This window comes from Chrysemys picta, chromosome 5, assembly GCF_011386835.1.
Source record: "Chrysemys picta bellii isolate R12L10 chromosome 5, ASM1138683v2, whole genome shotgun sequence".
NCBI classification, from domain to species: domain Eukaryota; kingdom Metazoa; phylum Chordata; order Testudines; family Emydidae; genus Chrysemys; species Chrysemys picta.
In genome coordinates, this window is record NC_088795.1 from 15649363 (window position 1) to 15663175 (window position 13813).

The 13813-nt window shown below is 45.3% G+C and overlaps 1 protein-coding gene across 18 annotated transcripts in view; it reads left to right on the top strand.

Annotated features, from left to right (window-relative positions):
* The window catches only part of FRAS1 (Fraser extracellular matrix complex subunit 1), a 293322-nt gene that overhangs the window by 86817 nt on the left and 192692 nt on the right, over positions 1-13813 (top strand). For all 18 annotated transcript variants that reach the window (XR_010601697.1, XR_010601696.1, XR_010601695.1 and 15 more), the window contains one exon: positions 13522-13629. Coding sequence is in view for 14 of the 18 variants with exons in the window: in XM_065597477.1 (XP_065453549.1) it covers positions 13522-13629 (108 nt within the window). In the remaining 4 variants the exon portion in view is untranslated. The remainder of the gene's footprint in view (positions 1-13521; positions 13630-13813) is intronic.

The window sequence follows — 13813 nt, forward strand, 5'->3', positions numbered from 1 at the left end:
TATCTCCTCATAGAAGGCAATTAGGTTAGTCAGGCACGACTTCCCCTTGGTGAATCCATGCTGACTGTTCCTGATCACTTTCCTCTCCTCTAAGTGTTTCATAATTGATTCCTTGAGGACCTGCTCCATGATTTTTCCAGGGACTGAGGTGAGGCTGACTGGCCTGTAGTTCCCCGGATCCTCCTTCTTCCCTTTTTTAAAGATGGGCACTACATTAGCCTTTTTCCAGTCATCCGGGACCTCCCCCGATCGCCATGAGTTTGCAAAAATAATGGCTAATGGCTATGCAATCTCACCCGCCAACTCCTTGAGCACCCTCGGATGCAGCGCATCTGGCCCCATGGACTTGTGCACGTCCAGTTTTTCTAAATAGTCCCGAACCACTTCTTTCTCCACAGAGGGCTGGTCACCTTCTCCCCATATTGTGCTGCCCAGTGCAGCAGTCTGGGAGCTGACCTTGTTCGTGAAGACAGAGGCAAAAAAATCATTGAGTACATTTGTTTGTTTAGCTTAACTGAATGAAGGCTGAGGGGAGATATGATTGCTCTCTATAAATACATCAGAGAGATAAACACCAGGGCGGGGGAGGAGTTTTTTGTTGAGTACCAATGTTGACACAAGAACAAACGGATTAAACTGGCCATCAACAAGTTTAGGCTTGAAATTAGGTGAAGGTTTCTGACCATCAGAGGAATGAAGTTCTGGAACAGCCTTCCAAGGGGAGCAGTGGGGGCAAAAAACCTAACTGGCTTCAAGACTGAGCTTGATAAGTTTATGGAGGGGATGATATGATGAGGCTTCCTACAATGGCATATAGCTGATCCGCGACTGCTAGTAGCAAATATCCCCAAAGGCCGGTGATGGGGCAGTAGATGGGGGGGGGGGGGGGGGGGGGGGCTCTGAGTTACTACAGAGAATTCTTTCCTGGTGTCTGGCTGGTGGGTCTTGCCCACGTGCTCAGGGTCTAACTGATTGCCATATTTGGGGTCAGGAAGGAATTTCCCCCAAGGACAGTGGGACACTGCACCCCATATTCTTCAGTGATATTATTATGATATAATTATGGCATAATTAATATGCATTTTGTACAAGACGGGTCATGTGAGGTGCCATTGGAAAAGTTCTGATTTGCTGAATATGATTATCCTATTTATATGCATGTATCATTTTTGTATTTGAAGTTATGAATATTGACTAGGGATCTGTATTTCAAATGGACTTACTCTGGAAAACAGCCAGCCTTTCAGGTACAACAATGGATATCTTTAGTACAAGTCACAGACAGGTCATGGGTAATAAAGAAAAATTCACGGAAACCTTGATCTGGTCCTGACTTGTACTAAAAATATCTATGATAAAATGGGAAGGGGCTGGGCAGTTGTGGGGCGGCTGGGAAGCTCCGGGGGTCCTCCTGCCCTGCTGCGGCAGCCAGGGAGTTGCGGGGTACCACCGCTGCCCATGGTGGCTCGGAGATTGGGGGCCCACTGTCTCAGGCAGCAGGGGTACCTCACAGCTCCCTGCTGCTGCGGGAGGCGGCAGGACCTTGCAGCTCCCAGCCGCCGGGGCTGAAGTCACAGAGGACTTTGGAGGTCCCAGATTCTGTGGCTTCCATGACCTCTCACAAAATCATAGCCTTGCTGATGGCCCATCAGCAAAGACAATGGATGTCTTTAAACTCCGCATGTCTCTGGACTCCATCTTGGGAGGTCAGTATTTTTCCACAAACTGGTCTGGGAACCATGTTTTGAAACAAAGGGTTCCCGCCATATGCTAAAGCTATATAAGGCAGGGAGTGACATCTGTGGGTCTTCACTCCCCACACAAGAAGACTCCTGGAAACACCTGAGGAACAAAGACTGAACTGGGGGAAGTGCTGGACCCAAGTTAAAGGGATTTCTAGCCTGTGAATGAAACGCCTGGGGATTCCAGGCTGTAAAGCAAATGCAGCTTGCCCCTTAAGAATCTGCAGCCTGCTTGTACCATCTCTTTGGATATGAATAGCAGATTCTCATCCTATCTATTTAGTATATTAAGCTTAGTTTGCATCTTTTATTTATTTGTTACATAATCTGCTTTGATTTGTTAACTATCCCTTATAATCACTTAAAATCTATCTTTTGTAGTTAATAAACTTGTTTTTGCTTTATCCAAACCAATGAGTAGGAGTGAGGTGTGTGGGAATCATAGCTTAGGGGCAAAGGCTGTTGCATATTCCTCTCCACGTTGAAGGAGGGGCTGAACTTTATGAGCTTACGCTGTAGAGTTCCCTGTGCAGCACAAGACGGTATAATTTTGGGTTTATGCTCCAGAGGGGGTCTGTGCCTGGGAAGCTGAGTTACCTTGGCTTTAGCCTTTCTACTCTTGGTTCGTGCAGTGGCTAGTCAGAGAGCCTGCATGTAACTGCAGCAGGGTGTCTCTACCTGTGTGAATGCTGGTGGAAGTGTAGGAGCAGGAGCCTGTCTGCAGCTTGTCACAGCAGCACAGTGAGAGAGGGAGCCGAGGCTGGTGGGTCAGAGGTCTCAGTGGTACCCCACTTCTAGGTGGCACTCCGGGGGGAACCCGTCACAATCAGATTGGCAGAGACCCCGGGGTTTTTTGCCTTTCTCTGCAGCATCGGGCACAGGTCACTTGCAGGTTTAAACTAGAGTAAATGTAGATTCTCTGTAACTTGAAGTCTTCAAACCATCATTTGAGGACTTCAGTAACTCAGCCAGAGGCTATGGGTCTATTACAGGAGTGGGTGGGTGAGGTTCTGTGGCCCGTGACATGCAGCAGGTCAGACTAGATGATTTGAGGGGCCTTTTTGGTCTTAAATCTGAGTCTAAATTGTCTCTGTTGTGTCATTGTCCATTTATAGGTAATGGTTTCACTCTCGTTCTGTGCACCACGGCTTTCTCACGACAGTCAGGTCAAAGGAGTGGTTTGCCAGATTAATAAAACTGGACATAAGAAGCTTCCCCCTTTTGCATCAGGATGAATATTTTGTACCTCTGGGCTCCGGTGGCCTTTCAGTAACCTGTCTGCCTGGGAAACCGTCTCAACTCTTAAGTGCTTCTCTCAGGCATTTACTCAGACCTTGCTGCTCTTTTAGGGAATTAGCAATGCTCCTCTTCCTCTGCATTGCCTGCATGGGGGAGAGAGGAAATGCCACTGGTTTATGCAACCGGAACCTGCCACTTAAATGGGGAGAGGTGAACCTTAAATGCTGCCCCTTCTTTGCCTTCTTCCCTTGGTTGCGGTTGTAATAAAGCAGCATAAAATGATTACTCATGGTTAAGGCTAAGATTATGTCACAGCGGTAGCAGAAGTCATGGAATCCATGACTTCCAGCGATCTCTGTGATATTGGGGGCCCCGCAGCTGATCAGCTGCCCAGCCTCCATGGGTGGAGGGACCTCCCGCAACTGCTGCTGTTGGTGGCAACCCCTGAGCTGCCCAGCCACCGCGGCTGGCAGGGGTCCCCCCTGGAGTGGCTCAGCTGCTGCGAGCAGCCGTGGGACCCCGGAGCTGCTCAGTGGCTGTGGGCAGGGATGGAGCCCCCCCCACAACTCCCAGCCCCGCAGGGCAGTGGGGGGGCCTCCCAGCCATTGGGTAGTGGGGTCCCTACGGGGGGTGGAGGGCAGGGTGCTGGACCCTCCTCCCTCCCCATTTCGTCAGGGATGTTTTTAGTAAAAGTCAGGGACAGGTCAAGGCTACCGTGATTTTTTGTTTATTGCCCATGACCTGTGCCTGACTTTTACTAAAAATATCCATGACAAAATCGTAGCCTTACTCATCGTAGGAGAGATCAAGTGCAAAATGTGGTAGACACTCTGAAAAGGAAAGGGAAGGCCTTGGATACCATTTCAGCAATCTAATCATGCCACACACAAGCATGCGCGCGCGCACACACACGTGTGCGGTTTTCCCAGCTTGTGGTGTTTGCCCGTGCAGCCTCAGTTGGTGTTTAGACTGAAAACATGCATGTACTTTTTGGCTGAAATTTTCAAATCCTTCCAAGGGATTTGGATACCCAGTTGGAGGAAATTGCACATGTAAATCCCCTAGGGGGCTTTGCAGACCTCACTTTGTGTGCCTATATGAGATATAGGATAAAAAGTTACAAAAGTGCCTAGCAACAGAGGGTCCTGTGGCACCTTTGAGACTAACAGAAGCACTGGGAGCATAAGCTTTCGTGGGTAAGAACCTCACTTCTTCAGATGCAAGAGATTTCGATGATCAGTCAAAGGCATGAAACGTAAAAAGTGCCTAGGTGACTTATGTGCCTAAATCTTGGAGGAAGTCTGTGGGATCAGGAGTGGCGCCAGCTTTTTTGCCTCCCCAGGGGGCGGAAGGTCCCGCCCCCGAAATGCCGCCCCCAACCGGGGCGGCCGAAGATCCAGCCGCCGCGGTTGCTGCCCCCCAAATGTTAGCGCCCTAAGCGACCACCTAGGTCGCCTAATGAGTTGCCCCGGCCCTGTGTGGGATTACAGTAGGTTACAAAATTTTACTGATAGCCCATAAGGATTCAGGACTGGGACTTGGGAGACCTGGGTTCTGTTCTTGGTTCTGCCACTGACCTACTGGGTGACCTTGGTCAAGTCACTTCACTTTTCTGTGCCTCAGTTTCCCAATCTGTAAAGTAGAGCTAATGATACTGACCTTTTGTAAAGTATTTTGAGCTCTACTGATGAAAAGTACTGTATGAAAGCTAGGAAGTATTATATTCTATTATTGAGAGATTTGGATGATCAGTCAAAGGCATGAAATGTAAAAATAAACAATCAGAAATGAAAATAGAGAAACAGGTTACTGAACCATATTCCATAATAATGGATTGTTTTAGTCCTATCAGTGTTCAGGGAAAGTGTCTATGTAACTTCTTAATTTTCCAGCTTGTTTACTGCGGGAGAAACAAGCTAAGTTCCTGGAATAAGAGTTTAGTATTCAACTTGCAGAGATCTGAAATCCCCAGGGTATAGTTCTTCCTATCCTATCCTATCCTATCCTATCCTATTCCAGTATTGTGTGTGTATATAGGGTCTAATCCAGCCCCACTGAAGTCCATTGGGGTATGTCTACACAGCATTTTGAAGAGAGACTCCCAGCTGGGGTCAGCAGACTCGGACTAGTAGAGCTCACGCTGGAGCTTGGGAAATAGCTGTGTAGACAGCACTTCGAAGTTCAGACTCAGGCTGTAGCTTGGGCTCTGAAGTCGGGGCGGGAGGTGTCAGTGCCCCAGCTGCAGCTTCAAAGTGTTGTCTATACACACAGTGATCTGCTCACAAGTGTGCTGCAATAAAGCTCATTCAGGCCATTCTGATCTCATATGTGTGACGCTTCAAAATAGTGGCAAACCTCGCTTAGCAGGTCCTGCTTTTTCGTGCACACAGGCTGGTTTTGAAAATATGTTCAGCAGGGGTAACGTTTCTTTCATAGAATTGGTTAAAAAAACAACAACACCCCAACCTGAATTGTATTTATACTTCTTTGAATTCTTTTCATCTCTTTATTGTTCCATTAATGCATCTCTCTCCAAACCACATAAGTCTCTCAACTTTCTTTAGGTTTTGATTTATTCTGCCTGTTGCCTTGTATTGTCAACTAATTGGAGTGGAAATGTAAAATGAAAGCAGCACTATTAAGCTGCCAAGTCTCCTTGCTTGGCAGCGACTGGCTGATGCTGGTCGTTGTACCAGAAGTGTAATTGCTCTGAATTCTGCCTCTGGTTTTAACAATGTGGCCCTGTAGTCTTCCTCTGAGACATCTGATACCTGCTTTTCTTCAGGGCTCTGGTTGAGAGCCGCATGTGAAGTAAATCCATCCCCTCATGCATTCTTGTGTGGTTAGAGAATACGACGACTGTGTGTACTGCTCAATGCTGTCATACATAACTTGGCCTAAGTACTTTGTCAATATGTCATTCCCAGCAGAACTGGAAGCTAATTTCCCCCCGCTTATGGTTTCCAGGTTCCCTAGAGTGAAGATACCAATGTCATGTGCCAGTCATGGCCCGGACCCAGGGCAGGCTCCATTGTGAAAGCTGGTGAACCCTAGAAGTGTATTTTACCAACTTCTCCTGAAAGTAGAAAGCAGGAGGTGGGGAGGGGTCAGAAGGATGGGGTATCACTGAATAAAGATCATGTAGATTTTCTACAAGAGGAGAAGAATTGCAAGTTTGAATCCTGAGCTAATACTTATGGCCCCAGCTAGGCCTCATCCCCCCAAGCCACTTATCTCCCCAACCTACTAATTCTAGAAATGCCACCAAACAGATGTCCTGCTTTGAGTTCTGCATATCATAGCACAGGATCCAGCATCTACTGATGGACTGAATATGTTCATACAGTCCTGTGAAACAGGAGCGGGGGCGGGGGAGGGAGCAGAGATGCACAGCTGTTGTGTGCTTCCCATCTCCGCAGTCCGAGTGCATCAGAATTAAGCCCAGGTTGTGATCCAATGGAATGCTGTCCTACATCACATGTATCCGATCATGTTACTGAGGCTTTATGTGCTTAATATCACGCTCAACTTTTTCATGTTAAAGAACAGAGAAAAAGCCCAGCTCGAACAAGCACAGTTCGGCCACATAAAACTGCAACATCCATTCAAAACAGTCATGTTAAGAGAGGATTAGCTTTTTAAAGGGTTAAATTAACCTAGTGATGGCTGGCTGTGGTGACTGCAAAACAGGTTCAAGTATCTTCATTTCCCATCTCTAGCCTTCGTACATCCTTTGTCTTTCTTCCACTCTTCGCTTGAGTTTGCAGGATGCTCCTAAATTTAGAACAGTCTCTCTGTACATGACTACATAGTACTCTCTTTCTCCTCCTTTCAGTCCCTCCTTAAAGCCCAGTGTGTGGAGTTATTTTTTTACCCTGTTCTTCTCCCCCGTACTCTCCAAACCCTGCTGTATCTGAGCTGTGCTCCTAGGCCTTTTGGTTTAGTTTGTCTTGTCTCTCTGCTTGTAGACACTGACGGACTGAGAGTGGGTTGCACTCTGTGACACTGATCCTTCAATCCAAACTGTTAGCATGGACCTCTGTGGCCATGCAGAGCCAATGGGATTATGGTCCTGATCCTGAAATTGGGTCCACGTGGGCCGTCCCTCTCCCCCATGCAGAGCTCCATTGGCTTCGGTGGAATTCTGCACAGACCTGAGGACCAGCCTGTGAGGATCTGGTTTATAATCCCATTGAGGGGCTGTTTGTAAAGGGATTTGTGCATTTATGGTACTCTATACATGACTTTTATTAATAAAAATCACCTTTATATGCTGTAATGTTCGTCTCCTAATATGGCCTTTAAACATTCAATTCAATTACAGATCCTTTCTTTTGCTCTAGAAAGGTGCTAAGAATGAATTCATAACAGCAGTAATACTTGGCACTTATACAGTGCTTTGCACCTCCAAAGGGCTTTACAAACATTATCTTATTAATTATGCTGCTAATTATGGTAGCATTGGTGGAGAAAGAAATCCCTTGATGTTCATTTTAAATGAAAAATACACCCGTAACAGGATTGGAGTTCAACACTGATGCATTGTAGCAGATATTTTGTCCACTAGGCTACAAGGTCTTTGATTAACGTGCATGGAGGATTTACAGCTGTTACTTTGTCCACTGGAAGGCCTGATTTTATTTAATAAATAATCATACCTAAAGCTTTAATGTTTGTGTAAATACAGGTATGAATATTACACTCAAGTGATATAGGCAAATGAGTGGTGTTATCCCCTTTTTTACAGATGGGGAAACTGACACATAAGGGCTACAATGATCAAAAATGCCAAAGTCCCATTTTCAAAAGGGACTTAGGTGCTTTTTTAAGGGAATCCGGTTCCAAAGTCACTTAGGTGCTTTTGAATGTTTTACCAGAGGTGTGTGAGTGCCAAACCTGGGAATAGAACCCACACATTTCTAGCTTCTGCTCCCGCATACTAATCCTCCAGATCATGTTACATTTCAATAACAATAGAATCACCTTGGACATGAAAAAAGAACTGAGCAGGGCTCGCATAGTTTGTTCTCTAGTTCATCCAAGTACTACCTACATGCAAAATTATATAAAAATAATACTTTTTTGGTGCTTACATTTTTTCATTAAAGTAGCTGTAGTTATACATTTCCCCATAAACAGGACATGTATCACATGACTTTAACAAGTGGTGTTAGACATTGGGACTCAGCAAAACTACCAAAAATAATTGTCAGAAAAACATCCCGGGTTCCCCATTGAGTTTGGTCCTGCCGCGATAGTAAAGATTCTGCTTTTCTTCTGTCTTGGCTTTAAGTTAATACCCTTCCCCTGGATATTATTTTGCCTGATCATTATACTTCACTCCAGGGGAGAAAGTGTGAATATAATATCAAGTACAAGCGATATCATTATTTTTCTATAGCTGCAGCTAAAAACTGAAATTATTTTTAGACTGGGGTCAAAAGTTTCAAACTTGTCTGCTTCATGCTAGGTCTCTAAATCCATAGTTGTGCACCTCAGCCAAAGGGACTTGCTTCTCAGAGACGCTGAGGCCAGGTTTGATATAAGTGCCCAACTATTAATCTTTTAGGAACCCAGTTCTGGATATTTCAGCCTAAGTTTTTAGGGCTACATCTTCAAAACTAGCTTCTAACATCTCATCTGCATTTTTTTGCCTGCCACTTTGCAAATACAAATCATTTAGCCCTGGTCTACACGGGGGTGTGTGTGGAGATCAATCTAAGTTACATGGCTGAAGTCAACGTACTTAGATCGACTTACCGTGGTGTCTTCACCGCAGTGAGTCGACTGCTGCCGCTCCCCCGTTGACTCTGCCTGTGCCTCTCGCAGCGCTGGAGTACAGGAGTCAACGGGAGAGCGGTCGGGGTGTGTGTGTCGATTTATCGCGTCTAGACTAGACGTGATAAATCCATCTCCGCTGGATCGATTGCTGCCTGCCGATCCGGCGGGTAGTATAGACATACTCTTATATGTGAAAATAATTGCAGGAGTAAGTTTACGATCCAACTTGAGACCCATTGGGTAATTTGACCGTTACTGCTTTTAGGAAAAGCCAATCCGGGCAAATAGGTAGGAGCCAGACTTCTGCCCTGTGATGAAGCTGTAATGGCATAGCTGAACATGGTATAAAATAATAAAACCTATACACAGAATTGGGGCATGTCAGACATTCAGGAACACCCCAGGCACGTGGTGTCTGCCTGCAAAGAACTCCTTGCAGGACTGGGGCTTAAGAGCGTGGTCTGTCCTTCACCCACTGGGCCATCTCGGAGCATGTCCCTTGCTGTAAAATGAGCAAGTGAATGGATAAATCAAACTGTTTTGGCAAAGAAGTGAAACGTCACTTTTGCTAGTGAAGAGAGATTTGAGGCCCTGTGTGTTGTCAGGACTCCAGGAGACCTAGAAACGAGCTGTGTAGGACATAGCACAGCTGAAAGGAAGCAGGAATGAATTATCTACACTATGCATGTTAGGCAGAGCTTGACACCATTACAACTCACCCTGAATTGATTCTGTAACTATACACTAAATCACCCAAGAAAGAGAGATTCTAGGCTGACACTCTACACTCATAGCTGTGTGTGCAGAGGGGCAGTTAGATCATCAGAGGAGAAATGACTATCTTTCTCTGGTATCATTTATATCTTGTACATTGGAGCTGTACGTTTATGTGCATCCCTTGCTGTATTTAGGATTAATACTGTCATCGGCTTTATTAGAGGATCCACCTAAAGAACTGAGTGCCAAATGCTTTGTACTCACAAAAGCCTCAGTGCTTGTTAGCTGTATGTTGGCATTACTGTGTACAAAGGGTAACGTTTGCCATCAATGAAATACTATTGCAAGTCAATGAATGAACACCAGGCTTTCTTCAATTACAGTTCTAGAGGCAGCTCCAACTTTCCCCCTTCCATAGTCCACCTTCTCTCCCACAAGGAATTCATGCTCCATGGGATATTAGCATAGAAAACAAGGTAAAAATGCCATTCTGTGATGGGCCTGATTTACAGTGACAAGAGAATAAATTCTTAGCTAAAGCTATCACTTCTTCCTGGATTCCTGAATCTAATTCTCCGTCCGATCAGCTTGATGCCAAACGTAGTCATTGCTGGTAGTGGCATGACAGGGAAATTGGATGCTCAGACTGCACAGGGGCATAAGGGTGTTTAATAGCTTGCATCTGAGCATGTAAGTCAGTGTGCTCTGAATTAGGAGAGCAGGAGGGGGGCGGAACCTCGGTGTCCCTCTCCACCCATGCCAGCCTGTACAGCTGAGTTGGAGCAGTAGCAAATGGAGCAAGGAAAGGTTGGGGAGGGAGCTGTGCCTCTCTGATCAACTCTGCTGTCTTGTATGCAGGACAGGCGCTAAAGTGAAGTCTAGCTAGCCCTGTGCAATGACTTGGCGGAGCATTTCAAGTTTTAATCTACGGATGCTGTGAGAGAAAACTTGGGTCAGCTTCCTGTAGGTCAGATGGAGGAAGCTCAATTAGAACACAGGTGCTGGAGCAGAGAAAATGCCAGTTCTCCCAAAAATCTTTCCTGGCTGGGGAGTGGGAAAGAGAGAGAAGGGAAGTGGATGGCCTGTTTCCCCTGGGCCACTGGTCTCCAAGCTTTTTTGATCGCTCACCCCTATCAGTAAAAAATGTTTGAGCACGCACCCCTTGCTGCGCCGCAGGGCCGGCTCTACCATTTTTGAAGCCCCAAGCCAAAATGCCCCAAAGCTCCTCCTGCTGTGCACCCCGAAGGATCCTCTTGCGCACCCCTTGGGGAGTGCACACCCCACTTTGGAGACCACTGCCCTAGGCTAGTATCACAAGACCCCATCCGTTATGTGAGAATGGAAAAATCTTTCATCCCAGGAGGTTGGAGAGGTATGTTTTTTTAACACGTAGGGCCAGATTTTCAAAAGAACTCAGCACCCCACAGTTTTCGCTTAGGCACCTGATGGAATGGCCAGATTTTGAAGAGAATTCAGCTCCCATTTAGCTGTCTAACTGGAGCCTGAGCCCTTGTGAAAACGCAGCCCCTAAAGGACACTGACATATTTTTCACATGGGCACAATAATATTAGCAGCTAACCCGAAATGTATTATTTGTATTAAACCATGAGCCACATTTTCCCTCCTTTATTCGCATTGAGTAGCACCTTACTCTGGGAGTAGTTCAGTTTAATTGGAGCAAGTCACTACTCAGTGTGAGGTAGGTGACAGAATCTGGCACTATTCCAACTCAATTTTCAATGAGATTTAACTTTGATTCTATAGAAATTTTTCTCTATGCAAAGTCAATCTCTTATGTGGCATCAAGGCAGTTTGGTGCAGACATAATAGCTGCATAATGAAAAACAATGATCAGATAAGAAATTAGTTACCTTCTCCCTTGTTTTTCAGTTAGTTAACTGAAAGTTTAAAAAAATAAACAATGATTTAATGAGTATTTAGCACAAAACCCAGAAATTGTAGTGTTCCTACAAAGTTATTTACTTGTTCCCATAATATAAGAACTAGGGGACACCAAATGAAGTTAATGGGCAGCAGGTTTAAAACAAATAAAAGGAAGTTCTTCTTCATACAGCGCACAGTCAACCTGTGGAACTCCTTGCCTGAGGAGGTTGTGAAGGCTAGGACTATAACAGGGTTTAAAAAAGAACTAGATAAATTCATGGAGGTTAAGTCTATTAATGGCTATTAGCCAGGATGGGTAAGGAATGGTGTCCCTAGCCTCTGTTTGTCAGAGGGTGGAGATGGATGGCAGGACAGAGATCACTTGATCATTACCTGTTAGGTTCACTCCCTCTGGGGCACCTGCCATTGGCCACTGTCAACAGACAGGATACTGGGCTGAATGGACCTTTGGACTGACCCAGTCCGGCCATTCTTATGTTCTTATGTCCTAGCCCTCAATACTTTCCATGTGTCTATGAAGCTATCAATTATTTAAAAAAAAATAGCAGAGAAGGAAAGTGGTTTCTCTAAACTGTCAACTGCAGAGGAATTCAATTTGGACAAGAAACATGAATTCTGAAACAAAGGGGGTAGGAGCCATTAATTTGTCCAGTACGCCTCACAATAAGAAACTTGGAGGTAAAATCCTGCCTGCTTTACTCATATGAGTTGTCTCATTGAAGCCAGTGAGATTACGTTAAGCAAAATGGGCAAAATTTGGCCTTTAATCTCTAATTTCTAAATTTACTTCAGAAAAGTGGATTACAGACTCCTTTTCTGGTTTCTTTCTTCCAATCCCAAAACAGTTATAGCCTGACTCTCATTTGCACTAAGTCCACTTTCCACCATTCTGACAATGTAAGAGAGCCATTCTGACAATGTTAGAGAGCCTTAGAGAGTGGAGGTGAATTACAGTTACGTTCACTTTAAGCCCTCTCTGTGCTGCCAGAGCAATGTAAAGGAAGCTCAGTAGGACATTTTCACTTAGGGTTGTAGAAGTGATCTCTAACATAGTAAGCACAATGCTGTGTGCCTGTGTATTTGCACATAAACATTTCCTCGCCACGTTTCTGCATATGCAAAACCTCTGTAGGAATGGAAACCGCTTTTGCACACAGACAGCGGGTAGTGAGGTGATTAACTCACAGCAGTCAATTTTCTCATGACAATACAGTGTTCATATACAAGACTGGATTTTTTTTTTGCATGGGCAAAATTGGTGATGGAAAAATTGCCTTCATCAAAACGTAATGATCCGTCTGTCCCTAAGTCTGCAAAATTATGCCCGTAACTTTAGAACCTACCATGCGTCTCCTCCATAGACCCCATAAGTCCTCCCTCTTGCAGGGCGTGAGCTGAATTTTCTGGACCCCTGCATTATCCCTTCCATAGGTGTCAATTCAAGAAGGGATGTTTTTCATCTCTTACTCTGTGCATGGATTTAGGGCCTAGTTTTCAGAGATACTGAGCACCTACAGCTCCACTTGAAGTTAGTGAGAGTTACAGGTGCTCAGTGCCTCAGAAAGCCATCCCTTAATGATGTACTGTAGCAACAGTACTGGCTTTACTCCTGGTGAGCTACGGAGGTGCAAGTGGTGTGGCTAATGGTGCCGCAGTTAATGTCAAACTGCTGCTCGTGTAAATATCCAGCAGCAGCATATCGATATTTTGGGATGATCAGCGGTAGCCGAAGTTGTTTGTTTTCAAAGCCACCTAGCGGATTTGGATGCCCGTAGGCAGCTTTGAAACTCTCAGCCTAGATTTGTTGACAGAAGACAAGAGATTTCAAAGAGGTACAGCAATCAGCCTGAGGCTATTGCAGGTTATGGACAATCCATTGTCGTGCAGTTGGGATTGATTGATTGTTTTTCTGTGCATGGCCTGGTCTTTTCATTACGAGTTTGAAATTATGAAATGAATAGCCCTGGCCTTATTACTGCCTGGGGTTACTAATCCGCATCGCGTACACGGAGCCCGTTGTAGTGTTTGCCTTTCTATTCTGTGCCTGTTTAATTCATTTGAACTGTTAGCCATTAGATAACAGCACACGTTTTACACTTGATGCGAGTTTAATTCAGAGCTTATGTTTGTTTGCAGAACAACACAATTTGGAAGCCAGATTCTTGCCAGGAGTGCAGATGCCATAGTGACATTGTCATCTGTGAACCTGCCGTTTGCAGAAACCCTCGGTGTGACTTTCAGAAGGTAAATATGCCTGTTGGCTTGCTATGCAAGGGATGGGAAGTATTTGAATCATTAGGTTTTTCTCCCTATGTTCAACCTACACCCTCTGGGTAACTACAGGTTTGTGGAAGTGTTATACTGGAATGTACACAGTATATGATCCATGCAGGCATGGAATGGACAATCAGAAGGGGCTTAGTCCTGT